The following is a 27,740-nucleotide window of genomic DNA, read 5'->3' on the forward strand; positions in this document are numbered from 1 at the left end:
CTCTCTGTCTGCCTCTCTGCCTACTTGTGATCTCTGTCAAATGAATAAAATCTTTAAAAAAAAAAAAAACAAACTCTTCACAGTGTAGGCATAGAGGTTACATACCTCAATATCATAAAAGCCGCCAGTGAAAAACTCACAGCAAATATCATTCTCAATGGGGAAAAACTGAGAGCTTTTCCCCTAAGGTCAGGAACACAGAAGGGATGTCCACTATCACCACTGCTATTCAACATAGTGCTAGAAGTCCTAGCCTCAGCAATCAGACAACAAAAAGAAATAAAAGGCATCAGAATTGGCAAAGAAATAGTCAAGGTCTCACTCTTTACAGATGATGTGATACTTTATGCAGAAAACCCAAAACACGCCACTCCAAACCTGCTAGAACTCACACAGTAATTCAGTAAAGTGTCAGGATGTAAAATCAATGCACAGAAATCAGTTGCATTTCTATACACCAAAAATAAGACAAAAGGAAGAGAAATGAAGTCGATCCCATTTACAATTGTACCCAAAACCATAAGATGCCGAGGAATAAATCTAACCAAAGAGGCAAAGAATCTGTACTCAAAAAACTATAGAGTACTCATGGAAGAAATTGAGGAAAGCACAAAGAAATGTAAAAACATTCCATGCTCACGGACTGGAAGAACAAATGTTGTGAAAATGTCTATGCTACCTAGACCAATCTATGCATTCAATGAAATCCCTATTAAAATAGGGATTTTTCGGGCACCTGGGTGGCTCAGTGGGTTAAGCCGCTGCCTTCGGCTCAGGTCATGATCTCGGGGTCCTGGGATCGAGTCCCGCATCGGGCTCTCTGCTCAGCGGGGAGCCTGCTTCCCTCTCTCTCTCTCTGCCTGCCTCTCTGCCTACTTGTGATCTCTCTCTGTCAAATAAATAAATAAAATCTTTAAAAAAATAAAATAAAATAGGGATTTTTCAATGAAATGGAACAAATAATCCTAAAATGTATATGGAACCAGAAAAGACCCCCAAATAGAGGAATGTTGAAAAAGAAAACCAAAGTTTGTGGCATCACAATTCCAGACTTCAAGCTCTATTACAAAGCTATAATCATCAAGACAGTATGGTACTGGGACAAAAACAGACACATAGATCAATGTGTCTACTAATCTTTGACAAAGCAGGAAAGAATGTACAATGGAATAAAGACAGTCTCTTCAACAAATGGTGTTGGGAAAAATGGAAAATGGACAGCCATATGGAGAAGAATGAAACCGGACTATTTCCTTACACCATACACAAAAATAGACTTAAAATGGATGAAAGACCTCAATGTGAGACAGGAACCCATCTAAATCCTTGAGGAGAACACAGGTAGCAACCTCTTCAACCTCAGCCACAGCAGTTTCTTCCTAGAAACATCATCAAAGGCAAGGAAAGCAAGGGCAAAAATGAACTATTGGGACTTCATCATGATCAAAAGCTTTTGCACAGCAAAGGAAACAGTCACCAAAATCAAAAGACAACCAACAGACTGGGAGAAGATATTTGCAAATGATGTATCAGATAAAGGGCTAGTATCTAATCCAATCAAGAAATGGACAGAAGATATGAACAGACATTTCTGCAAAGAAGACATTCAAATGGCCAACAGACACGTGAAAAAGTGCTCAACATCACTCAGCATCAGGGAAATACAAATCAAAACCACAATGAGATACCTCTTCTCACCAGTCAGAATGGCTAAAATGAACAAGTCAGGAAACGACAGATGGTGGCGAGGGTGTGGAGAAAGGGGAACCCTCCTACACTGTTGGTGGGAATACAAACTGGTGTAGCTACTCTGGAAAACAGCATGGAGGTTCCTCAAAAAGTTGGAAATAGAGCTACCGTATGACCCAGTAATCACACTACTGAGTATTTACCCTAAAGGTACAAATGTAGTGTTCTGAAGGGACATATGCACCCCAATTTTTATAGCAGCAATGTCCACAATAGCCAAACTATGGAAATAGCCAGATGCCCATCAACACACGAATGGAAAAAGAAGATGTGGTGTATATATATAATGGAATATGCAGCCTTCAAAAAGATCAAAATGTTGCCGTTTGCAACTACATGGATGGAACTAGGAGGTATTATGCTAAGGGAAATAAATCAATCAGAGAGCGATAATTATCATATGTCCTCACTGATTTGAAGAATATGAGAAACAAAACAGAGGATCAAAGGGGAAGGGAGGAAAAAATGAAACAAGATGAAACCAGAGAGGGAGAGAAACCTTAAGAGACTCTTGGTCTCAGGAAACAAACAGGGTTGCTGGAGTGGATGGGGGTGGGAGGGATGGGGTGGCTGGGTGATGGACATTGGGGAAGGTATGTGCTATGGTGAGTGCTGTGAATTGTGTAAGACTGATGAATCACAGACCTGTACACCTGAAACAAGTAATACATTATATGTTAATTAAAAAAAAAAGTTCTATTGGATAGCACTGGGTTAAAAAGTGAAATAAAAAAAAAAAAGAAAAAAAAAAAAAGAGGCTACAGGCACTGAAAGAGAGAGGGAAAAGAGGTTTCCAACCTGAGAAGGGAGGGAGATGGTGAGGATCTCCCAAACACCTCTTCCATTGTAGACCCAGGACAGATTAAGCTGAGAAGCAATTCATCGATTAATGAGAACGGTGGTGTCCTTTGGTCCTTCTTTTGGATGTCACTATTTAAAGCAAGGCAAACTTTATTTAGCCTGGTGACCAGCCAAGGGGGGCAAGAATGGAGTAAGTCCTGGGCCCAATCCTAGCTCTTGTTCTTACTATGTGTGATCTTGGTTGGACAATGCTCTTAAACTCCCAGCTACAGTTCCTGCATTTATAAAATGAGGATACTGTTAGACCTATTTTATGAGATTGCTGTAGGGAATTAATGAGATAACACATTTAAGTTATTAATGATCGGCCATTATACTAAGTGCTTGAAAATGTAAGCTATTGTTTTTTTCCTGAAGAGCAGATATTATTAGAGCATCTGTCCCTGACTTTGAGGGGTCCCATTGTGGTGGGACACTGAACTAGATATAAAACTAGGTTTGATTTCTGGCTTTAGATATTTGCTTTACTTTGTGGATTGGCTTTGTTGGAGCATCCCTTTAACACTTAGCCAGGCCGTTTACAACTCTGCCTCACCCTTCCTTCCTGTTTGCACTGAGCTTAGAGCTCAGCAGTAATGAAAGCTGAGATTCATCTCAGCTCTTTTCTGAGCATGCATCCTGTCCCAAGCATGTGCATAGCTTTCTAAATTCCCTAATATGCATGATGACTTTTGAATGCCCTGATTCCCCAGAGCAACTCTCTCTCTGGCTTTAGACAGTCTCGTGTATGTCCCGACCATCATTGTTTGCCCTAAGTGGCTGAGGTTTTTCTGATCACCTTACAATGTTTTCAGGAAATGCATACCATTTTTCTGGCCTGAGTGGAGCTCCAGTTAGGGAAAACAAATGAGCACTTTGCCTTAGTTTTTCAGGTAGCCCCTAGAGAAGTTAGTACACATAAACACACTAACTTGCAAATAATATCTCCTTTATCCCTTCCAGAGCCAAGGACCATGTCCCATAGTGGCACATGGGGTACCACAGATGCCAGGAAGGCAGTGGGGGCAAAGGCAAGTAAAACCCCCACAAAGGTTTCCCTACCATTAAGTTGCCTTTTTTTCTTGATTCTGCATTCACTTGGTTGCTGTAAACTTGTTGTGTAGAGTTCTGACAAAGTTGGTTCTGACTTTCTGGTTGTTTTTTTCTAAGTCTCTATAGAGGGACAGAAGTTTGGAACTGCCCACTTGCCATCTTGCTGGCATCACTCCCCTAGTTACTTAACACTGGATAAGTCACAACCTCCCTGTATTTGTTTCTTCCCTAAACAAAACTACTCAGAAAATGCCTGAGGGCTGCTGTGAGGAGCAAATATGGGAATGTGGAAGACTTCTACAAAATATAATGCACATGAAACCTTATTTTAGAAAGTAGGTGACTTGTTTTGTGAGCCACGTCACAGTTACATCAGGATTTTTTTTTAAATGGCGGGGAAAAAAGTTTAACTTCATATATTTTTCCTGATCTTCATTCCTACCTACAAAAATATAACATTTCTTTTACCAAGGGCCCGAGTAGCACTCTAGCATGAGTAAGAGAAAAATACTGTTTTTATTTCAACATTTTATTGAAATTTTTCATATTACACAATTTGCTGAAAACATTTAAAACACTAGACAAAAACAACTTAAAAACACATACACAAATACCTCTTCTAGCTGAGGTAATATTGCAAAAGACTCATAGTATCACAAGTTTTTGTTACTCTGCTATACAACTTGGTATCACATTAATGATAATCGATGACTTTTCAAAAGAAAGACATTACACATCCAGTTTAGAGAGAGCAAGAGAACTGTGCAATTATCCGGAAGAGAGAGAAAGCAGAAATGCCAAAGTATCACTCAAATTCTAATGCAATGTGAATTGCTGCCAAGGGGATTTTATTTGCTTATGTATTATTGAAAATAATAATTCAAACCTGTTTTTTAAAGAGCTGGCAGAGTAGTCTTTCATGTCCCAAAAGATGAAGAAATCAAACTGAGGGTGAATATCCTCCACAATCTCAGTTGCAAAAAACAAATACCAAAGCATGTGTTTTATTTTCTGAGCAGATATATGAATACACAGAAATATTGAAGCATTCGTGTTCAATCAGTAAAGTGAATGCTTTGTGCAGTTGTTAACGAAGCCAGTGCTAAAAAGACAGTTGTGAGTAGTCAGGCATGTTTGCAAAAGTGAGAGAAATCTCTTCATTCTCCAGTTGTTTCTGAAAAGGGCTGAGTTATCACATCCCCCAAATCTTGGTCATTTTGAAATCAGTTTGTTTCATATTTGTAATATCTAGTGCAGGGAGTTTGGAGCCTTCAATAAATTTAAAAACCTAAGGATTATTTTTCAAGGGCTCATAAAATAGAGAAGGGTAGCTCAAGGGAAATTTATATGCAAATGTGCTAAATCAATTCATAAATTCACTTAACATACTAAGTTAGTATTTACCAGGTTTTTCAGTTTTTAGCTCAATCACTTTCATACTATTTGACTCAGATGAAAGAAACCCTATAAGGTAAAGCAAGCAAATCACACTTCAGCTCCATGGCCAAAATCTGGCTTATGTAAGAGGACCATAAGGACCATGGCTTATGTAAGAGGGCCTGTGGAACATTTTAATAGAATTTTATTCATGATATCATTAATCATAATGAATTAAAAAATATTCTGAGCTATTATCATTTAAAAAAATGTAGCCAATGGATATTTGACTTTGGCACGTATATGGTAAGGAGCTAGAGCAATTTTTAAAGGGAGAGTGTGCCTAATACGCACTACACTTATTCCTTTCTAAATTCATTTAAGTGTATTTGGTCAGCATCTAAGTCCTTGAATTTTAAGGATTTTTATATTTCAACTAATTTAGAATGGCACTAAAGAATGATTAGTATTTTACTTGCCACATCCCAACTTGAATATTAATTTGTATTCTGCCTCCAAAGAGACAAAAGACCAACCTTACTTGTATGTGGTTGACTATCTATCTTGTAAGGATTCTATAATGAGACAGATTTATGTAACTGAATCTTTACACTAATTTTTGTCAAAAATCTTGAAATAACTAATTTTTAATTACATGATGATCTCATGGACTCTCATTAGTAAATATTTGATTCCATTCAGATTGTTTTCTAGATATTTTCTGAAACTTGAAATTTTCTGAAGTTTACTCTTATTTGAACAATCTTTGATGATAATAAAAATGATTAGAAGTTGAACAGATTATAAACATCTAATAATTTACTTAGCAGTTCAAAAGCACTGAAAACAATTTAAGTGTCATAGGTAGGGCAAAGCAAACCATGATCTAAAAGATTAACCAGAAAATACAACATGTGACCAATGGCGTTTAATTTTATTTTCCCCTCTTGGTGGAATTTAAAAATGGAAAACGTATGTATTTTAGTGATTTTTAAAAAACCACACATATACCACACAAGATCATAGACAGAGTTGCTACTTTACATATGGTTTGACACTTTTTGGATAACATCTTTTGGTTCTAAAACTATTAATCACAAAAAGTAATTGTTACGCTGACATTTAGCAAGTAAATCTCAGTTTTAGGTTGGCCAATATTGGTGCAAAATCATTGCACTTCAGTGTGCTAAATGGTTTGTAGTAAAACTGCGATCACTCCTGTGAGGAAATGAAACTCTAAAATGTTTAATGATGTATCGGTCAAATGCTTATTATTTTATTATACAAAGAACCTCACCCACCAACTTCAATTTAGGAACAGGCAGAATTTTTTTTTTTTAAACAAACCAACAACCATGTTTTTGCTTATTATTTTTGAGATTTACTTCTTTTCCTCATCCATAAAAAGCAGGAAGAACCCTTTAATGTTTTTATTTTTTCTTCATTATTCATTCAAACAAGTTTAAACAAAAGGTGATAAGAATAAACTTGCTTCTCCCTTTATGTATATCTAGTTTAAATAATGAAACTATAAATAAAAACTAGAAGAAAATAAAAACTGAAGCCATTATTTAATGATGACTATATGGAAGGCAAGAGGCACACATTTTCACATGAATTTTAATTGTGTCTCCTCTAAGACAAGTCATTCAGAAATATAAGGCAAGTGACATTCCTTTCAGGACACAATTTGTAAATATGGAAACATTAATAGTTGTTTAATAGTTGTCATGATTATTTTTTACTCTCTCGCTCTTAGGAGTGGCTCTAAAAATGGCCTGATGATTCACATATCTAGGTAAGCAAATCAAACTTTATAAACATATGACGAATTTTCAGTTGCTGGCATTGAAATGCTGGGTTTGGATATGGACAAATGTACTGTTTGCCTTAAATCTTTTGGGTACCGTATCTTTTAATGTTTTGTTCTGCTATTCGAGCAGAAAGTACATGACTTCATTTTATGAAATAAGCTGATCTGAGTGGAAAATTTGTAGAGATGAAGGAAATTCCAAGTTCCGTGTATGTACATAAATGGCTTTATATAATAAATATATAGCCATTACGAAGTTACACAGGGACAATGCAATTTAAAATTCCTCAAGTCCTGCTTACACGTGGGCAAATCCAGTCCTTTCCATCTTTATCACTGATGACATAGTTTATTTACTTAAAGGTAAACTATATTGGTACTATATACTCTATTAAGGATGACATAGCAGTATCAATCTAGAAGGTGAAGTAAACTTCTAATAAATTCTAAAGTCAGATGGAATAAACTCAGCTCTGTGAAATCTTGTTTTATGTTTGCTGACAAATTTCTCCTTCTGCCCAGGATCATTTTTAGTTTAGCATGAGTGCTACACTAGCTAGAATTCAATGCATGAGTGTTACTTTCACTGAGTTTTCAAATTTAGAATACTTTTCATCCAAAATATGTACCTATGCCTTTTAAAAAATGAAGAGTCAATATATCAGCATGGGCTTTTCCTACCAGTTTCACTTTCGAATCCATTTTCCCCCCCAGTACTTCACTTTTATCCCTCATAATTTCATAACAAAGTACCCAGATTATATTTTTTAGACTAACCAGGAACTTAAACCTCAAGCGCTATTTTGAAGAAGGGTGGAGTAAATAATTTTGGTAATCTGTAGAACAGCTGCATGCAGTGTGTACTGTATTATAACAGCACCAAACCCCTTATAAAAACCAAGCACTCCTTCCTCCTGCCTTATGGTATTGATACAGTCTCTCATTCCCTCGTACTGTGTGTTAATTGGAAGCACTTCATAGCCAAGGTCTGTATTGTCAATGATTGTGCGTGTTCCTTGAATGTGAAGGCGGTGCAAGACTGTTTCCAATGGGTAAAGTATAACATCAGAGCAAAGACTGGCAGCAAAGTTAGCAATAAGTTCTGGAAAATAAGCATCCAACATACTCTGCACTGGACTAGTGCTCTCAGCTAGATGGCTACTATAAGTCTTTCTCTTTAGAATTAGGAGGACAAACTTCTGAATGATTGAGCTGATGATGTAATGAAGAACTCCATGCAGCACCGTAGGGAAGATCAAAGAAAGGAGTGGGAGCAATCGTTTGCTATGAGGCACTCCGAGGCCAATCACTCTTCCAATTCCTTCTTTTACACATTCCAAAATTCCAGTGTTATCGCGAATGATCTCACTCTGAAATAAAAATGATGAAACAAATAAAAGTGAACAGTTGCTTACTGTGCCAGAAGAAAGGGCTCTTTTTAGGTCTCTTTTAAATCCCAATTTATGACTACAGGGGGAAAATATCAATGGCTTGCACACTTCCAAAGTTATCTAGGCATCAGATTCTTTTTTCTTCTTCTTTTCCTTTTTAAAGATTTTATTTATTTGAGAAAGAGAAAGAGAGAGAGCGAGAGAGAGGATGAGATGGGGGAGGCTCAGAGGGAAAAGGAGACTCCCCGCTGAACATGGAGCCTGACACAGGACTTGACCCTGGGACTCCAGGATCAAGACCTGAGCCAAAAGCAGTTACTTAACCAACTGAGCTAGCCACCCAGGCGCTCCTAGATTCTTTTTTCAAATGAAATTAACTAACAGACATCTGTGAAGCTGGGAGCTATTCTCACTGGCAAGGGAAACAAGGGAGGAGATGGGGAAAGGACAACCTGGTTCCTCTATCTTCAAGAAGCTCCTTAGAACTCATTGTGAAAAGCTACCGGACACCTAAAGAGGTTGTACAGTGCTCAGAGTTCTTAAAAACAAGCTTAAACCCTCCTCCACCCATTACTTACCCTTTATGTAACCTTGGGCTAGTTACTTTTCCTAAGAATCGGTTTACCATTCTATAAAAATGGGATTAGTCCCACCTATCTTTTATGCACAGGGCTGCTGAGAGTATTACATGAAAACAGGCTTGGCTTCCAGAGGCACTCCCTCAATATTATCTATAATGTATCTGCCTTTTTACAGTGACATTAGGGAATAAGAGTCAACACAGATTCTTGATCAGAAAAGGATATAAACATTGCAACCTGATAACAATGGCATGAGTGTACAAAGTGACCTTAAAATGCAGGAGCCAGATCACAGATTTTTAATAAAGACAACAGATCAGCAGGAAGCTCATTTTTAAGAGCTTCAGGAGTTGTTGGAGATTTGTAAATAAATGCGTATTTTTTCAGGGAAAAAATGTTCTCAGAAATCCGAGCTCCCAGAAGGGGGAAAAAAACCACTGAAACATGAATGAAGTAGGAAGAAAGAAGCTAACGTAGTAAGCTGATTGTGTGCTAAAGAAAGGATGAGAATGGCTGCCTGTCACTGGGGAGAAATAGACAAATCTCAGATACGTGGTGGAGTTACAAATAAGCAGGCATATGACTAATTGGTTACGAAGGATGAAAGAAACATAAAAACCAAGACTTTCTTAAAAATCAGAACTAACGTTTTGAGTCTCTGGGGGCAGATATCAATAGTATCACTAGTGGAATAGGAGAAGAAGCTCAAAAGGAAGCTAATTTTCAGGGTACTAAGAAGAGACTGTTTTATGAGTTGAGTATGAGGGGAAGATGATTTAATTTACATAGATATTAGAGTTGAAACAATTCATAAGAGTAAATGAGTTCTTCAGGATGGTGACTATAGGATAAAAGCAGAGCAGGCCAAGGATAAAACTTTGGAGGACCGCGGAAAAGATGGGAAAGAGGTTATCGAAAGAATGTGCTCAAAAGAGAAAAACTGTAAGAAGTAAAAGACAGACTTCTAGAAAATACACAAAAGGAGTCAAAAGGAGACAGCAGGTGGAATCTGGAGCAAGGAAAAACAGTGGCTGGATATTGGGTAAAAAAAAAACAAAAAACTGACAGTGAGCTGGGCACTTTATATAAATAACTCATCTAATTTTTATAACTGTTATTAAAATGCTATTCCCATCTTATGGATGAGAAAATTAAGATCTAGAAAGGTTAAAACATTTGTTTACTCCCAGATCAAACTTAAGTAGAGAAATGTGATTTTGGTAAGGGTCTGTCTAAAGCTAAAATCTGTTCTCCCCAATATATCACACTGCTTATTTTTTCTTTAAAGAACTACCTTCCTGCTATTTTACCCCCTTATCTGTCAAATGTGGATATCTCATTGAGTGATAGCTCTGTAAAACTCAGCCTTACACAAACATCATATCATTTGATACAATGCCAAAAGCTAGGGGAGAGGAAAGTATATTTGCATAGCAAAACATTAACTTTACTTAACTCAAGTTAATTATAAATAAATAAATAAATAATCAATCAATCAACAATAAGGCCAAAAAAGCAACTAAGTGGAAAAGAATAATTACAAAAGCAAAGGGCTAATCCTGTGAGGTTCTTACAGAGGAAACACATACATACTGAAGATAAGAAATAAGCAACAAGATCTGGTGTTGGAGGCAGGAGATAGGTGGTGTACAATTAATTGGATTTTGAGTATATGTGAAGTTAATACATACTATCTTCAGGTTAGAGTTTTAACTGTAGGAATGGTATGGTAAGAAGTACATCAATACACTGTACTTGAAGGGCCACCATGTGGTTAGAAATGGTAAAACACTAAAAGGCTGACAGGAGATTGCTTTAGCTTTGTAGAATTTAACACACCATGGTACCAAATGTTCCTTAAAAGGCATATTTAAAAAGAATGCTGTTTGTAGACTATCTATGGAACTACCTGCTCACTATTGGGGTGATTATCCAGCATGTTTTATGCTCAGGTAATTAGTAATTCACAGTCTGGCGACAAGCCATAAACATCTGAGTTGTTTGTAAAGATTTTAAGAAGTTGAAAAAACCAAACAGATTCTTTGTATTCAGAATAAGCTCTTGGCTGGGTTCTGAGATACCTGAATGAAGAATACAGCTGGCTATGGGATGGATAAAAAGAATTAAAACTAGAAGTGTGGAGTAATTTTGCAAAGGAAAGATACACAACCAGCAATGACCTAGTATACAATCTCTGGGATATGGGTGGTATTTGATAGATTAAAATTATAAAAGGATAGTGTCTTAAACTCTTCTGGTATACAGTCAGAATCTGATATAAACAATATATTGAATATTCAAAAAATTTTTATCTAAAAAATGACAATAAAAAGTAGCTCACCTGTACTGTTTCAATTAGACTTGCTGAATAAAAAGGCATTGCCACCATGTAAGTTAGGCTGTAGAAATTAAAACAAATTTATCAGTATACTGAAACAACATGCTTATGCTAAATTTTGAATATCTACTTATATATAACACTGTAATTTATATTCAAGCCTGAATATATTTAAGGTTTTAAACTATTAATATCTATAGCATAAAGATACTTTGGAGACCTGAACTGTAAGATGCCTTATTGAACAGTTAGTGATAAAATTTAAGTAAACACAGGGAAAGGCTGCAAAGAAAATGGATTTTATTTTAAACCAGTAAAATGTAGGCTTGATTATGATTCACTGTCTAACCTGCATACAGCTAATGTAACCTTGTTATATACCTGCATATAGCTAACATAGCCTATAAATCTGATATTTAAAAGTTAGGATGAGGGATCCATTCCACTGTTTGTCTTTTTAGTGACATTTGAACAAGTATACTGTTCTACTATTATCCTATTGATTATCATTATCCATTCCCAGATTTCCCACCCAGCAGAGCTAAGCCAGTCTTCAATGATGAGTGAAGTCCCCTTATATTAAAAAACAATATTGTACAGCTTTGCAAAGTTGTTTCCTATCATCACTACTTAGACATAGTAATATTACAACTTTGCAAGCCTGCAAAATATAGTTATTTAAAATAACATCAAGGTGGGACTTACCTAACCCTATGGGCCAGGTCCTGGCAAGAAGTAGTTTTCAAGGTGAATGGAACATCACTAAGTAATAATGTGCTGGAATGTCCCACAGAGGGAGCCAGCAAGCTGGGGGATTTCCAATTCACAATCTTCAAAAAAAATTAAAAAGTGAAGAGTAAAATTCTAATCTACAAAAATGGTCAGTGTTGTAAAATCATGAAGTGTCTTTAGGACTAGGTTTTAATGACACTAAGGTTTGCGTCTGCTCATCACTATACAAATAACTTTTTGTTTCTGCTTAATAATAAAATAATAATTTTTCTGGCAAATTGGGTTAAACAAGTTGAAGACCTCTGCTAACTTCCTAAGAACACAGAGAAAAATTAGGTTGTGATTTCAGCCTTCCAAATTTAGAAAGATCTATTTTAAAGATAATATATATTTCAGGATTTTATTCCTCAATTCTATGTTAACTGTCTTTTGAATATTTTATTGCCCTAATTTTCTTTGCTGTATTAAGATTTTTTTCAGCCCTAATACTATAAAAATTAATGCAAATTTTCAATATAAGTGCCACTTTTGATACTTACGATTTTAGTAGAAGGTGTTCTCCTATTTGTTTAGGATTCCATTTATGTGAAATCTCCCTAAAAAATAAATTTCAATAAAACAGAAGCCATGTTATTTACAACATCTTGAACTAGTCTGACTTTCAAAAAGGTAATTGATTGTAATTAAGAAAAAAATCTGTAGGAGAAATATATTCTAACGGTGAACATGTTCTTTTCTGGGACACAGTTCAATTATGGTGGTTTAAAAAGAAAAAAATGTACTAAGTACTTTTCTATGAGCTGAAAGAAGGGGTTGACAGAAGAGGAAAAACTACCACTAATTATAAAAAACTTAATACTTAAAGGAGGAACATGAAAACTTCAAGGAGGAGATATAAAAATGACAGGTTGAGGAAGAAAGAAGAGTTGAGATGGGGAAAGGGAGACAAAAAATAGGATAACGGATGAAAAAGGATGAGAATTTAAAAACACAATTAAGTAACTGTAATGCAGAATGAACGTGGCATTTGTGTAGCACCAAATTTTCCAAGTGCCTTTCTTTATTATGATATTTATTGTGTGACCTTTATTATATTCCGATATCTTTCTGAGCACCTACAAGGCCAGCCATGGTGCAAAGTGCTTTGCAGGAGTTATTTCTAACTCTCACAATGACTTTGTTATCCCAATTTCATAGATGAGGAAATAGGCTGAGAGAGGGTTCATAACCTACCCAAAGCCATACAACTAGTTAGTGACGGAAGTGGGTCCTAAACCCTGGTTTCTAGGACGTGGAAGTCTGTACACTCTGCCTGTACTTCCTCTCATCCCATTTGATACAGGAAGATATCCTGTGAGGCAAGCAGAGCAGGTGTGGTCCAGTTTCTTTTACTTATGAGACAAAGGAAGGTCAGAAGACCCACAGGGACACATTCGGGTGACAGGCAAAGCGCCCGGTCTGAGATCAAGGTCTCGCACTGTGTGCTTCCTGCTGTTTAGGTCACCCTCGGAAATCAGAAAAAAGAGAAGAAAAAGAAGAGAGGCAAGCTGCAGAATTAAAAGAGGAGAAAGTTGCATCATGAGAAAAGTCAAAAAGGAGAAAGGAGAATGGAGAGAGAGCAAAAGGAAAAGTCAATGAGGAAACAGAATAAACTGAGAAAGCAGAGAGAGAGGTAGAAGGGGTGGGAGAAGAGGGAGAAGGGTGAGAGAGGCTGAACAGCAAAGAGACAGAAGTGTAAAATGAAATAAAGTGTGAAATAAAGAGAACTGCCACCAGTGCCCTTGACGAAACCAGCACCCATGGCACCACGGCCCCAGCAGAGAGCTGAGGAAACATCTTCTATTTGAAATAACTGAATATGACAAACCTAAGGAGACAGGGAATAAATTTATTTTGTATTAAAAAAGGTGCAGAAAATCATCATTAATAAATCCTCTAAGAACAAATTCAGTACAATTACAACATGGGTAATATGCAGAATTTCTAAAAGAATAGAAGATCTGCAGAGAAACTTAGACAATAGACCAACCAACTCTGATTAGTAAGACCTTAGAGAGCCTTCTGGGTCGCATTTTTATTAAATTAATACTAAGACTAATATTTTAGGCCTTAACAACCATAGAAAAATATAGCCGAAATGACCACCAATGATTTGGATGAAAAAATATAAAAAAGATGAGGCTTCCCATCTTTTTGACAGTGACTTCACGATTCTAAAACAATATATGCTACATGGTTTACAAATCGCCTGGGTACTGCTGTTACTCTTACCACGGCCCCAAGAGAGTACTACCACAGGGCATTATGACAGTGATTTTTAAGGATGAAACCATCATTAACATTAGAGACAGATGGGTCTGTGATCAGTATTTCTGTAAGGACAGGGCTACTCTGCCTTCGAATACAATACTAATTACTACTGCCAATTCTAAACACCAATAAGATTATTAAAAGTGGGAAAAATGAAATTTAGAATCAAGTATAAAAAATATGAGACTCTCTTCCTTGTATCTCTATCTGTGGATAAAACCTATTGCCACAGCTCTAGAAATTTAAATTAGCACGCTGAAACACTTTAGGAAAGAGAATAGTATGAAAATCTACTTGTGATCAAACCTCTTTATATTTCATTATCAAATGCCAAAAGATAGGTAAACATATTTAACTCACTATTTTCACAAGCACAGCCTGCCCTTGAAAAAGAGCAATAAATTAAAGAGAAATGACTTGCTTTTTCTTAAAATAGTTCTCTATTTGACAGATTGATATCCATGCTTCCATGCATAATCAATACAAAAAAGCAACAGAATTTTTAAATAACTCTATTTTTAAAGTCTTTACTTATCATTCTCTCTCATTTTCACATGTACAGATACCTGCCCTCCTAAAAAAAAATCTTCCCTCAACCAAACCCATCTTCCAGCTACTTCTCTTCATCTTTCCTCTGCACAGCCAACTTTCTGAACTTGCTATTTTTCCATGTCCTAACACCCCACTCACCTCTGAACCCACGCCAAATTGGCTTCTACCCCATTATTCTAAAAAACAGCTCTTGCCAAGGTCCCCAATCCAACGGACATTTTTAAGTCTGAGGGTTACTGGAGGGAAGGTGGGCAGGGGGATGGGTTCAATAGGTGCTGGGTGTTAAGGAAGGCACCGGTGATGAGCACTGGGAGCTGGATATACTTTATTTCCCCTTCAACAGACAGCAGGCCCTCAGGTTCCTCCCTTCTTCCTGAAGCATTTTCTGTCCCTGTATTCCACTATCGCATACTCTTCTGGTTTTCTCCTCCCCTCTAGTCTCTACTTTTGACTCCTTTGCAGTAGGATTTTCTTAAGCCAGCCACCTATTCTAGAGTTCCTACAGGGTCAGGCCCTCTTTTTACTTTACATGTTATGCTTCTTCCTAATGTAATGTTATCCAAGATGATGCTTTCAAAACCTCCCAAATCCATTAGCTTCACTTTAGATTTCTCTGCATGTCAACCATGTATATCATCTGTCTCCTGATAACTCTACCTGGGTGTGGCAAAGCATCTAAAAATGAACTTGTCCAAAATCAAGCTAATGATCTTTCTTCCCTATTCTGGGACTCTTTTAGTGGTCCCTGCTCAGTAACTACTAATCAAAAAGAAATCTACTGAACTGGAGAAAGATTTCATTGTGTTTAAAATAGAATATGTTCAAAGTCAGTGAATTCAGAAGAGTGGTTAGGAGACACAGACAACATGAGGAGAAACTGTAAGATGTTCATACTGGTACAATACAAAATGTGAGATGCGTCAAATGAAGCTGGAGGTCAACCAAATAGTTTTTGTGAGACTGAAATACACAGGGAGACTTGGTTACAGGTGTTCCTTATGTAAATGAGAAATGACATATGAAAGTAAAGGGTACATGTAGTCTCCCTTACCCCACTTGGAAGATTTGGGGAAAAATTGGGATGGGGTCTGGGTGCTAGATAAAGAGATCACAGATGATTATCTTGGGTTACATACTTTTTCTTTTAAAATAGTAATACTGTAAAGCTCTAAGCTTGGTGACTTCATGGGCACTACAGACTTGCTCTTTTTCTCTCAGATGTGATCAAAATGAAAATGAAAATCTAAATATTTGTGAATCCATACTGTCTCACCTGTTCTACCTAGTGATGGCTGTGCAATTAGGGAACCTCAGTGTAGGAGACCCCCCAAGCTCATTCTCCTCAGGTGGTAACTTCTGTGAATCACTTTGGGTTACTGCTTTGCTACCCTGTCTGCTGTGACTTTGCTTTCTCCCTGCCTAAAAACAGAATTAAAGTTTATACTGTACTTCAGAGAATGGCTTTATTTGACATTTAGTTACATGAGCCAAAATCCTAGAAGTCATCCAGGACAGCTCTTCCTCTATCACCTACTATCCCTAGTCCATCACTACATACCATCCGTTTTACCTAAACACATTTCAAAAGAATCCACTTAGATCCATCTCAAGAGATGCCACCCTGGTCCCAGTTACCATTACTTGTCACCCAGATGACTGTTGTAGAATATGAACATGTGTCCTCTTATCTACTTTGGTCCTCCCGAAATCATCTCACCTCCATTTAAAATGACCCTTTAAAAACATGAATCTGATGTCACTGACCTCTCCTTAAAACTCTTCAATATCCTTGAAGTGGCCTACAAGGCCCTGCATCAATCTGGCTCTCACCTGTATCTTCAGCATTCTGTCACACAGCTCTCCCTCTTGCTCTCTGAGCTTTAGCCATATGAGCCTTCTCTCAAGTTACCAGAATTCTCCATGTTCCCTATGCAACACTGTCTTCACACAAACTGTTCTGAGCCTCCTAATCAGCACTCAGATGTCAGGTTAAGTGTTATTTTCTTAGGGGCACTGTTCCTAACCCTTTATTAATCTCACAGAATCTTTTCTTTTCCTTCTGGGAACACATCTCAATTTGTAATTATTTATTCATTAATGGGATTATTTTACTTAATGGATGTCCCTATACTGGGTTGTAAGCTTCATGGTCACAGTTACCTTTTGTTTCCTCTCCTCACTGTATGCCTCATTTTCAGCAAAGGACTTAGCATATAATAGGAACTCAGGAGATGAATGAATGAGTGGGATTTATCTGAAAAATTATCCCAGTAGAATACAACAAAGATAGCCTTTTGTGTCTTCTTAATAAGACGCAAAATGACCAAGAGAAAATACGTACCTATATAACCGACATGTCTATAAGGTCAATAGAATAAGAAAGTTAGATAATAAAATTCAATGAAATTCTGCACCATCCTATTCCCATTCCTCTTTTTCCTTCCCTTAAACCTTAAGTTAAAGTTACTATTTCATCTCTGTGTTAAAGAAATAGCATTACCTATCTGAAGTCCCAGAAGTCAGAAGTGGTATAGCCAGGACCAATAGTATTCTGACTACAAATATACAGAATTCTTTATACTTCAATATATAGAAATTCCTGAATTTTATTAGATCTTTATAAAATTTTGTTTGTGAGAGAATTTTAAGAACACTTGTTGACAAGTACTAACTTATGATCTTATACTATGATATAAAAAGCAGTGGAGTGAATAAAGTTAGTTAAAGACAGAAATTCAGATTTCTTAAGTATGAGAGGGGAAACTTTTAGTAGGCCAAATGTTTTGTTTTGATTTTAACATTTCATAAGTCTGTGTTAAAGAACTCTATGAAGTCCTTTGAAAGCAATTACATTGGCAAAAAGCCTGATTTCAGTCTTTCCTGCCTTCATTTCATTCCCTGCAAAGTCTGAATCCTAAGATTGAGACACTAGTGGTTGTACCTTCGACTACCTCACTTCCTAGTCAATCCAAAAAATTCACTCTGCCAGGGACTAACTCTGGATTAACAAACCATTCAAAGTCTTTGATGCTATCTCTGGCATACAGCACTGATACACAAAGTTAGAGTCCTGCCAAATAGTACCTAAGCAAATTTATGATTTCCACTATCACCTACTAATGGTCCTTTCATATATACTCCTTGTAAGGTTTCCTTCCTGTTATGCATTTACTGTCTCAAATGTGTATCATTCTTCTCATGCTTTTCTGCTCTGACCCCAATATTTTATTTCAGAGAGTAAACAGACCCAGAAGCAAGCTTTCCTAATTTCTCTTCCCTCTCCTTCTAAATGTATCTACAATTCTACATTCTAATTCTCTCCTCTCGGCTTCTAAGATACTATTATCCTAGGTTACTACTATGTTCAATGGTTTTTGTGAGTATCTCTTAAAACTGACTTCAATTACCTCTCCTACCACACACACCTTCACATACACACATGACATACACATATGCCTTCACACATCACCAAGGATACTGTCCTTGGTCCACTTTCTGTCATTTAGTGTATACTTTGTCCTCAGGGAAATTCACCAATCCTAATGCTTCAACTGCTGCTTTTATGCCAGAACAACCAAAGTTATGCCTCCAGCTTCAAATTTTTTCTAAGACTCTAATCCATGGTGCCAACCACATATTAGAAATGTCCTCCTAGCTGCCCTGCAGGAATCTCAAACTTCATCTATTGAAAGATAAATTCCTCATCTTCTTTCCCACTCCAACTTATTCTTCTTTTTGTATTCTCCAGTCTAGAAGTCTATCACTGATGGAAATTTTCTCCCATCCTCTGATTCCCAATCTACCAATCTATTAGACTTCAGAAATGCCTATCCCTTTCTGTTCCACACTTCAGATCCCTTCCAGTCTGGCCTAGATTACTATAACAGTTCTCCACAAGTCACTGGCTATACCAGTCTACTTTTTTTATTTTATACTGCCACTTGAGTAAATCCTTGATCAAATAACCCATATATTGAAACAAACACCTTAGATTCCCAATTACACAGAGAATGAAGCCAAAGTCCCTTACAAAGGCATGACCATGCTTCGAACTAGCATCTCAGCTGCTTTTCCTATTATTCCACTCCATAAATGTCCAGTATTCCAAGCACAAGACTTTTATTATGCAGACCTTCCAATTTCCATAAAATTGGGCATACTGTCAGTTCTATTTGGAATGCTCTCCTTCTCTGCCAAGTCAAATTCCTACTCATAATTGAAGATATAGCTCAGATTTCAGTTGTTTCTTCAAACCTTTGCCAATAACTTCATGTGAAGTATCCCCTGGGCACTGAATGGGGTTTGTTTAATTATAGCACTAATCTTGATGTACTACTTTAATTTGCTTACATATGTCTCCTTCATCCAAGTGGCTACTTAAACAGTAAGAACTGCTCACATACTCATGTTTGTTCCTTAGTAGACAGTTGTTGCAACATAGCTGTCAGTAGGAGCTGAGAGACCTATCTCAATAGATACTAGACCAGGAAGCATTTTCTTTATCACATACTAATTCAATAAGATATATCTAACTTTGGTTTCTATTTCATCTCTTAGCTACTTCAGGTAAGTTTTCAAATTCAAGGTATTTTTAGAAACTATCATATTTTTTTAAAGTTTAATACGAAGCTGATATCGAAAAGATGCCAAAAAGGTTACCTTGGTAAAGGTGTAAATTCACTTATTATTCCCTCTGCTCCAAGTGTGACTCCCTGGACAATAAACGTACTTCCCATTCCTTTCCAAAGGGCTCTCGGTCCCTAAAATGAACAAAATTTATTGTTATTTCTATTAATGCCTAAATAAGAAACACAAAAAAGTTCTTAATAAAACCTGATATTAAATGTTTACTAATATTTTCCAATAAGGCATTATTTTAAGACATTTTAGTAGATAACTACAACTACATTAATTCCTATCGTTTTATTATTTGTTGAGTGGCCAATATTTAGGCAATGTGAATATTCCAATTAACTACATCTCTAATACTAATTAAACATTACTAATATTTAATTAATTTTGGAAATGATATGAATATATTAATTATTCAGTGACACCAAAAGATGTCATTACCAGGTTACATTAGTCTTAGAGCAAGCCTTAAAATATTTTTGTTAACTAAATTAAAAGGAATTACTCTTGGTTTAATTACCACTAAGACCATATGGTACTTATAAATAATCTTAATAGAACCTATAGACTAATTCTCACCTGAGTTTTGTTGAAGCTGTACATGATATTGATGACTGTAAACGGAGTGAGATGGTAATGCCGAGCATGATAATTAACCTATAAAAGATTATGTTGTAAATTATTTTTGTTATTGTTTTGTCAAGAAATAACAGTGTCATCAAAGATATACAAAGGAGTCAAAGCATAAACAAAAGCCCAATTCTAAAGTCATCGGAAGTTACCCTAAACAAAATTACTACTATTAAAAGTACATTTAAATAACTTATTAAAGTACAGTATATATGGCTATATATATATATACACAACACAGAACACCAATGCACAATATACACAGTAATGTAGAATATATAATAAAGAAGGACAAGCTGTTTGACATTTATGTTTCCATAAACACTAGAATTACATTGGTGTAGCAAAACATTCATTCCATTGAACACACAGGAGCCAATGAAGAACTCAGGGAACAGGAGATTCAGGTCTCCTAATACCAAGCATTTTTTACACTGTAAACTATAAACAATTGGTAAATTATGAAATCAGTAAAGGGGGGTGATATTTTATAAAATAACAAAAAAGAAAGTATCAGAATGCATCACACATTCTAATGCCATTATTTCATAAAACATTTAAGTACTTGTATAGATGTACACACTGAATCACAATGTGATACTGTTGCTTAGTAGAATACATGTCTGAAATCCACTGTTCTAGGCTACATGCACTGTCCATGCTTTTAATGACTATTTTTTTGGGTGCTGAAGCATGAGCAGCTTAATTTGCAATTATTTATATATTTTCTAACTCAATTTTCAAAGAAGATTAAGTTAGATTATGGAAGCTTTTACCACAGAGTTGCCCACTTAATCCATGGGGCCATTCGGGGGATCTACAAGTTTAAAATTATCTTGTTAATGATACTAAGGCATCACTTGTCTTTTTTATTGTGTTGACATTTTCAAAAATAGCGCAAAACAATGGTGGCTAAAACTGCTTACTCCTTAGCATGAATCAAGACAGCTGGCAGCAAACTGTATTTTTGTACATATTATATTCTTTATCCCATTCACTTGGAAAAGGAAAAAGCCACTTTCACTTAAGAATGTCCTTGGTGAAACAGTAAAATGCATTAATTTTATAAAATGTTGATTCTTAAGTATATATCTTTTTTAAAAATTTTTTTTATTTTTAGAGATTTTATTTATTTGACAGACAGAGATCACAAGTAGGTAGAGAGACAAGCAGAGAGAGAGGGGAAGCAGGCTCCCCGCTGAGCAGACAGCCCGATGCGGGGCTTGATCCCAGGATCAAGGCAGAGGCTTTAACCCACTGAGCCACCCAGGCGCCCCAAGTATACATCTTTGTAATTACTATTCTGTGTGTTACATAATGAAGTAAGAATGCTGTTGCGAGGAAAAGCACTTGTCTGATGAAGCTGCAAGCTGAACTAGCTACTTTTTTCATGGAACACCATTTCTTCTGCAAAAACTGACTACCAGACTACAGTTATTAACATGTGAGAAAAACATACAGGGGCAGCTGGGTGGCTCAGTTGGCAAAACGTATGACTCTAGGTTTTGGCTCAGGTCATCTCATGGGTCATGGGATGAGTCCCACATTGGACTCTAAACTCACCCGGGAGTCTGCTTGAGAGTGTCCTTCCTGCCCCACCCCGCACCTCCTCACTCTCTCTCTCTAAAACAAACAACTAAATCTTTAAAAAAAAAAAAAAAAAAAAAAAGAACAAAGTGAGCCTATTGATTAAAGGAAAAAAAAACTGGCATTATGGGATGCTAATGATAAATCTGACTTTACAAGCAAAATTTAGAATTCTGAAAAAACTGCATCTACCATGAAGAACTTACCAATACTGAAACACTTTTCTGGTGGGATTGGTAGTGATTTAATGACAATTTTTTAAAGTACTATATAATCAAATGCCTTAACATTAGAAGATCTACAGAACTCAGTAAATCAGTATTTTTCTTTTTTTTTAAAGATTTTATTTATTTATTTGTGAGAGGGAGAGAGCACACAAGCGTGCACGAGCACAAGCAGGGGGAGCAGCAGGCAGAGGGAGAAGCAGGCTCCCTGCCGAGAAAGAAGCCGGCTGTGGGACTTGATCCCAGGAACCAGCATGACCTGAGCCTAAGGCAGACACTTAACCGAATGAGCTACCTAGGCGTCCCAATATTTTTCAAATAATCAACACATGATGTTATAGAATCATACATAGATCATTAGATTTTAATGTAAGAGAGTACAAAAAGTTAACTCACATGGTTTGAAATTTCTCATTGCAAATAACCTTTAATATATTACTATTTATTTAGTTTTGGTATAGTAAAAAAGAAGAAAATCTGCCAATTATCTGAAAAAGATATAAAATATTCCATTTTCAATACATATGCATATAAGGTTAGACCTTCTTCTTTCAAAACCAAAATTTTTTATGATGTAGGAGTTTTCAAGACCAAAAAGTCTGAGACTGATCTATTGTAGATTCTGGTACATTTCACATGGAGTAACAGTTATACAGTTTCAGCCATTGATCTGAGTTCTGTATTTTAAATCAGAGTAAGGATTATTGTTTAGAAGGTAACAGAAAAGTTCATTTACCTGACATTGGCGGCGTAGAACAATGCAAGGATGAGCCAGTACATTTTCTGTAAAGAGGCTATAAAATAATTTATATATATAATATATAATTAATATATATATATTTGTGTATACACACACACACACACACACACACACACACAATAGCCAAAACTTAAATTACAACAAATATGTATCTGAAATTATTCTTGCTTGAAGAATCATACATTATTTTGTTTCCCATTCTAACAGTTAAAAAAAAATTGTCTGGATATATTTGCAAATCATTCTAAGAACAACAAAATTCAATATGAAAAGAATTAAAGCCAGATCTTCAAACTGGTAAGCAAGGGCAGTAACATAAAATAGTAAGTAATACATGTACTCTAAAGATGAAACTACAGCTCCGTGCCTGAAATGGGAAACTCCTTTCCTAGACAACTTAAATGCTCCTTTCCATTTCTTTCAGAAGATATCCTATGAACAAAGTTCCTATCAGAAGAATCATCTATTCTTCATGAACCACCTTCTATAAATTTTAGTTTTGATGTACATTGCATTTAAGTTATGAGGGATTAAGTTATAAGGATTTTAATAACTATTAATTGACTATTTTGGATATCAAATATTTCTTGAGAGCATTCCCTACAAAATAATTACAATTGCAGGTTACATACTAACAGTGACAGCTGCACAAGCATGAGAGCACATGCAGGGCGTATACATATACACATATAATGTAATCAGGGGCGCCTGGGTGGCTCAGTGGGTTAAAGCCTCTGCCTTCAGCTCAGGTCATGATCCCGGGGTCCTGGGATCGAGCCCCACATTGGGCTCTCTGCTTGGCAGGGAGCCTGCTTCCCTTCCTCTCTCTCTGCCTGCCTCTCTGCCTACTTGTGATCTCTGTCAAAAAAACAAAACAAAATAAAACAAAACAAAAAAAACAACGTTAAAATAAATAAATAAATAAATAATGTATCAAATGAACAATAGCTTTTAACAGTGAGGCTAAAGAAAAATAAATTCTAGCAAAAGGAAAATTTTAATTCAGAATTATGCTCCTATTTACAGTAACACTCAGGTTTAATTATGCAAATAAAATAATTTTTTTCTTGATTAAAATTTTAAAACAATGAGTTGTCCTGGCATGCAACATAACCCTTTGTGGAATTCTGATGTATTTTGAAATAATATTCATCAGAGATCACATAATCAAAATTGGAGGGTTTTTTCCCCACGAAATGATCATTAAAAATAAAAAAATAATGGTGGTCATTAAATGCTGATTGTAAGCAAAACCCAGACTCCATGTTGTTAAATATCATATTACAATTAGAATGTTTAGGGGAAGGTTCAATGCAAATAACTTACAAAATTATTTTGTGGTTATAATTTGAATGGCTATTCTTTATCCTTACTAAAGAAAATCAAGTTATAGATTTTAAATAACTTTTTCTGCAAAATATTATTCAACATTTAATTCTCTGCTCCAAAGAATCAATCTAAAGGAAGCAATACTAATCATTTAATATTTTATATTAAAACACTCTGAATAAAACACTTTAAATAAAAACTTCAATTAAAAATCATTAGAAAAAAGCATTACCTTGCAAGGCCAATACCAAATCCAGCAAATCTATTCAACTGCTCTAAAACAGGAAGAAATAAGATTACTCATAACCAATATTTAGGTTTACTGTAAAATTTTTTTTTCTTTTATTAACACGATATTTATTTAAATTCTACGTCCTAGAGTCAAATTCTGATATGGGCCAGGGAAGCTGTGGGAAGCTGCAAGATAGACCGGCTCCTCAGCTCCAATTCACTGTTGACATGTAGGACTGTGGGCCCAGTGTTTCTAAACTGTTATTTTTCTAAAGAGATATTGTCATTTTTACATAATATCTTCCAATTTTAAAATACCAGCAACTATTTTAAAAAGCATTACAACACTGTGGGCCAAATCAAACATGTCTGCAGGTAGAAACTAAGGATTACCATTTTTCAACTTCTAACTACAATTTAAATTTTTTTAACCAACAACTTCACCTCCCATCTTGTAAAATTAGTCACTTGCTGTTATTGATGGAAAACATCTATGTTAAATGAACAGTTGCAAGAAAGACACCTCAAAATTATTAAATCGAAAGCGTACTTAGGGTAATCAAAATGGTTAAATGAGGCTCTCTTCTCGACAAGTTTTAAATATTTTGAGAGTAACTGCTTAGTTAGATCTCTGTGAGAAGCTACTGGGTACATATGCACTACTCCTGATGGCATTTCTATTGTCTTATTAGAAAAGTTTACAGCTGGAAACACTCCTATGCATACGTCAGAACAAATAAATGAATTTCTCCTTGGCTAAAAATCTCAAAATCATGATGGTGAAATACCACAACCTCAGGGGGCCAGACATTACATTTCTACTATAATACAATATTCACAAGGGATAATTTTTTTCTCTCCTCCTCTTTTCTCTCTCTCAGCTCTTTCACATGCTGTCACTATTTCCTTACAGTCAGAATAAGGCCATGTAAACATGTCCCTAGGGAAACTATTTTGTTAACCCTTGCCTTGAAAAATGTACAAGCCAGAAAGAAGGTCCTTTTGCCAATTAAGATACTTTCCTCCTTTCAGCTTTTCCCTTTTTGCATGTATGTTAACAGAAAATGCTGCTGATATTTTCTGCAAAGTGTTAGAAAGGTTTATTAACTGTGTAAGTTAACTGTCTAAGTCTCAGTCTTCAATTCTCCTTGCAAAATTACCACTGCCAACCTCTTAACTGCTGCAAACACCCCCTGGTTTTAAGAGTTCCTCCTCACTTGAACCACTAAAGCACAAATTATAAGATAAAAATATCAGCTTTACTGCCTAAGAAGTTAACTGTGTAGCAATCATACATGCATTTTGAATTATTTATAACTTTCCAGTACTACTTTGGGACCACAGAAAGAAAACTAGAGAGGGTGAAAAAACAAACTGTATAACACTGTGTAAGATCCTCCTCCTCATCCTCATTTGCTCTTAGGTGATATTTAAAATCTATTCCTCCAAGTTAACTCAAAAAAAAATTACTGTACTTCCAAGTACACATAAATAAATGCAAATGAACATATCTAGACTATACTTAATATTTAATGGTCTAGTCTATTCTAATGATTTCAAAATGGGAAGAGGCAGTGATTCTTTCCATTTTGTGAATAAACAAAAAGTTGAGAATATTTAGATTACAGTGTTACAATTAAAACACAGGTCTTCTGACATTCTACAGTGAATAATTATGTCCTGATTCCAACGTCTTGACATTGTCTCAGTGTTTTTTACTTCTTAGTGGAGTTTTTAGGTGAGAAATAGGCGATGGGAAAATTTAGGAGTACAGTTTGAGAGTCTAGAAAACAGACAAAACTCCTATGATTAAAACAGAAAAGGAAGGAAACGAATTTTTTTTTAGCTTCCTATGTGCTCCATACTATACGAGGCATTACTTACACTTCATTTTATTTAGTATATGAGCTGACAAAGCGAGCACCACTTCATTTTATTTAACCTTAAAAAACTCTATGAATTATTCTTCTAGCCACCTTAAAGGTGAAAAAACGCAAGGCTCTCAGAGGTTAACAAAATGTCTTAGCTTTTGAGAGTGGTAGAGTCAGGTTTGAATCGAAGCCTGCCAAAGCTGAAAAACTTTACAGAACCCAAAGCTACCATTATTAATTCAAGGCAATAATGGTGTCAGTGAACTAGGTATTGTTCACATAATTCCCAATAAACAATAAATAATCCAATTTCCTTCCTTCTTGATTTAGGCCATGGGATGTCACACACCAAAACCCTTCGAAGCTCCTACCACGCAGTCCAGAGTTAAGGCAGGTGTCTGTTCCCGAGGTGATCCGGGAGGAAAGGTTTGTGCTGGGAAGAGGGAGCAGGCCCGCCGCAAGGGCAGAGGACGAAAGGAGGGCAGAGGGTGTGGCGCGCGATACGTTCAGCGGCACCGGAGGCGGGACCCTCGGCGCGGCTTCCGCGGTCTACAGGCCGCGGGCCGCGGCCCCGCCACTCCACCCACCCCTGCCTCGCTCCCAGGTCCCTCACCGGTGCTCTGTCCCGGCACGCTGCCGCCGCCGCCTCCGCTGCTGCCGCCGGGAAACGGTTCCTCCGCGGGGCCCTCGAGCGGGGTGGAGGGGCCGGGTACGCCGTAGGGCGGGCTCTTTTCGCCCCAGTGCAGGTTGCGGCTACCGGGGATGTCTGGGGGAGTGGTCACCCAGTGGCTCAGGTCCGACGCGGAGCTGAAGGACCTGGCCGGGAAAGCGCCGCCAAAACCCTGCTCATCCCGGGCACCGCCCCGATAGCCCAAGCCATCGAATCCGTCCGGGCGCCGCGGATGCATCGCAGACGGGGCAGGACGATGCGAGCCCACCCGGAGCCCACAACCACTGGGGCCACCGCGACCTCCGGCCTCTCGGCTTCTTCCCGGCCCCCCGCCGCGTCTGGAAGCGATCTGACAACCGGAAGTCACGTTGCAAACCCGGAAGTTTGGTGAGCACGTGATCATAACCTTTTCCGGCGGTCTGGCGAGAGAGCGTTGCTACGGAGACGCGGCGGTAACCTAGGGCCAATCCTTAAAGGAAGTCTCTGCTTGGAGGAGGTGGAAAAATGACTGGGGGGTTAATGGAACATTGTACCAAAGAGATGCCAAGGGAACTGGGGTGGGAAGGACAGCCTGGGTAAGCGGAGGTCGAATAAAGACGTTTTATCGAGGGACGGTGGAGCTGACTCACTGAGATCTCAGCCAGAAATGTCCTGCTGCACTCAAAGGCCTCAGATCTAGGTCTTCTCTTTTCCTCACTGGTCTAGTGCCTCGCCCGCTGCAAGGCAGCGATTAGACTTTAGAGTTGCGGGGTGTTGGTAACGTCTCTGTAACTTTGCCTCCCGCACTTAGAGTTTTAGCTAGGCTCTATTGAGAGAGCTGGTTCTGCCCAGTGAACTAAAAGGTACGATGGACAGCTAGAGCAAGTATTACAAAAGACCGTCGGTGGAGAAAACCTCCTTTTCCCCCTCCGCTCCCCCACGAATGTAAACGGCTCTCAGGATTTAGGAATTAAGCATTTTGCTTTTCCGAGGCTACAAAACAGTTGTAATTTTTTTTTTTTCCTGGTGCATTTAAGTCACTTAGTGTCTTTAAAGTCCAGTGATATGTTCAAGATTGAGACCCTAGTTGA

At 37.0% G+C, this 27,740-nt stretch overlaps 1 protein-coding gene across 1 annotated transcript; it reads right to left on the reverse strand.

The window, feature by feature from the left end:
- Positions 1-4,164: 4,164 nt before the first annotated feature.
- SLC25A46 (solute carrier family 25 member 46) lies at positions 4,165-27,064 on the reverse strand. The gene is made up of 8 exons (XM_080803424.1): positions 26,614-27,064; positions 24,131-24,173; positions 22,546-22,603; positions 19,948-20,025; positions 19,396-19,496; positions 12,414-12,470; positions 11,146-11,203; positions 4,165-8,202 (listed from the first exon to the last, which is right to left on the reverse strand). The coding sequence occupies exons 1-8, from the start codon at positions 26,906-26,908 to the stop codon at positions 7,624-7,626; spliced, it is 1,269 nt and encodes a 422-aa protein (XP_080659550.1). The 5' UTR covers positions 26,909-27,064; the 3' UTR covers positions 4,165-7,623.
- Positions 27,065-27,740: the final 676 nt, after the last annotated feature.

This window comes from Martes martes, assembly GCF_963455335.1.
Source record: "Martes martes genome assembly, chromosome: 5".
NCBI lineage: Eukaryota > Metazoa > Chordata > Mammalia > Carnivora > Mustelidae > Martes > Martes martes.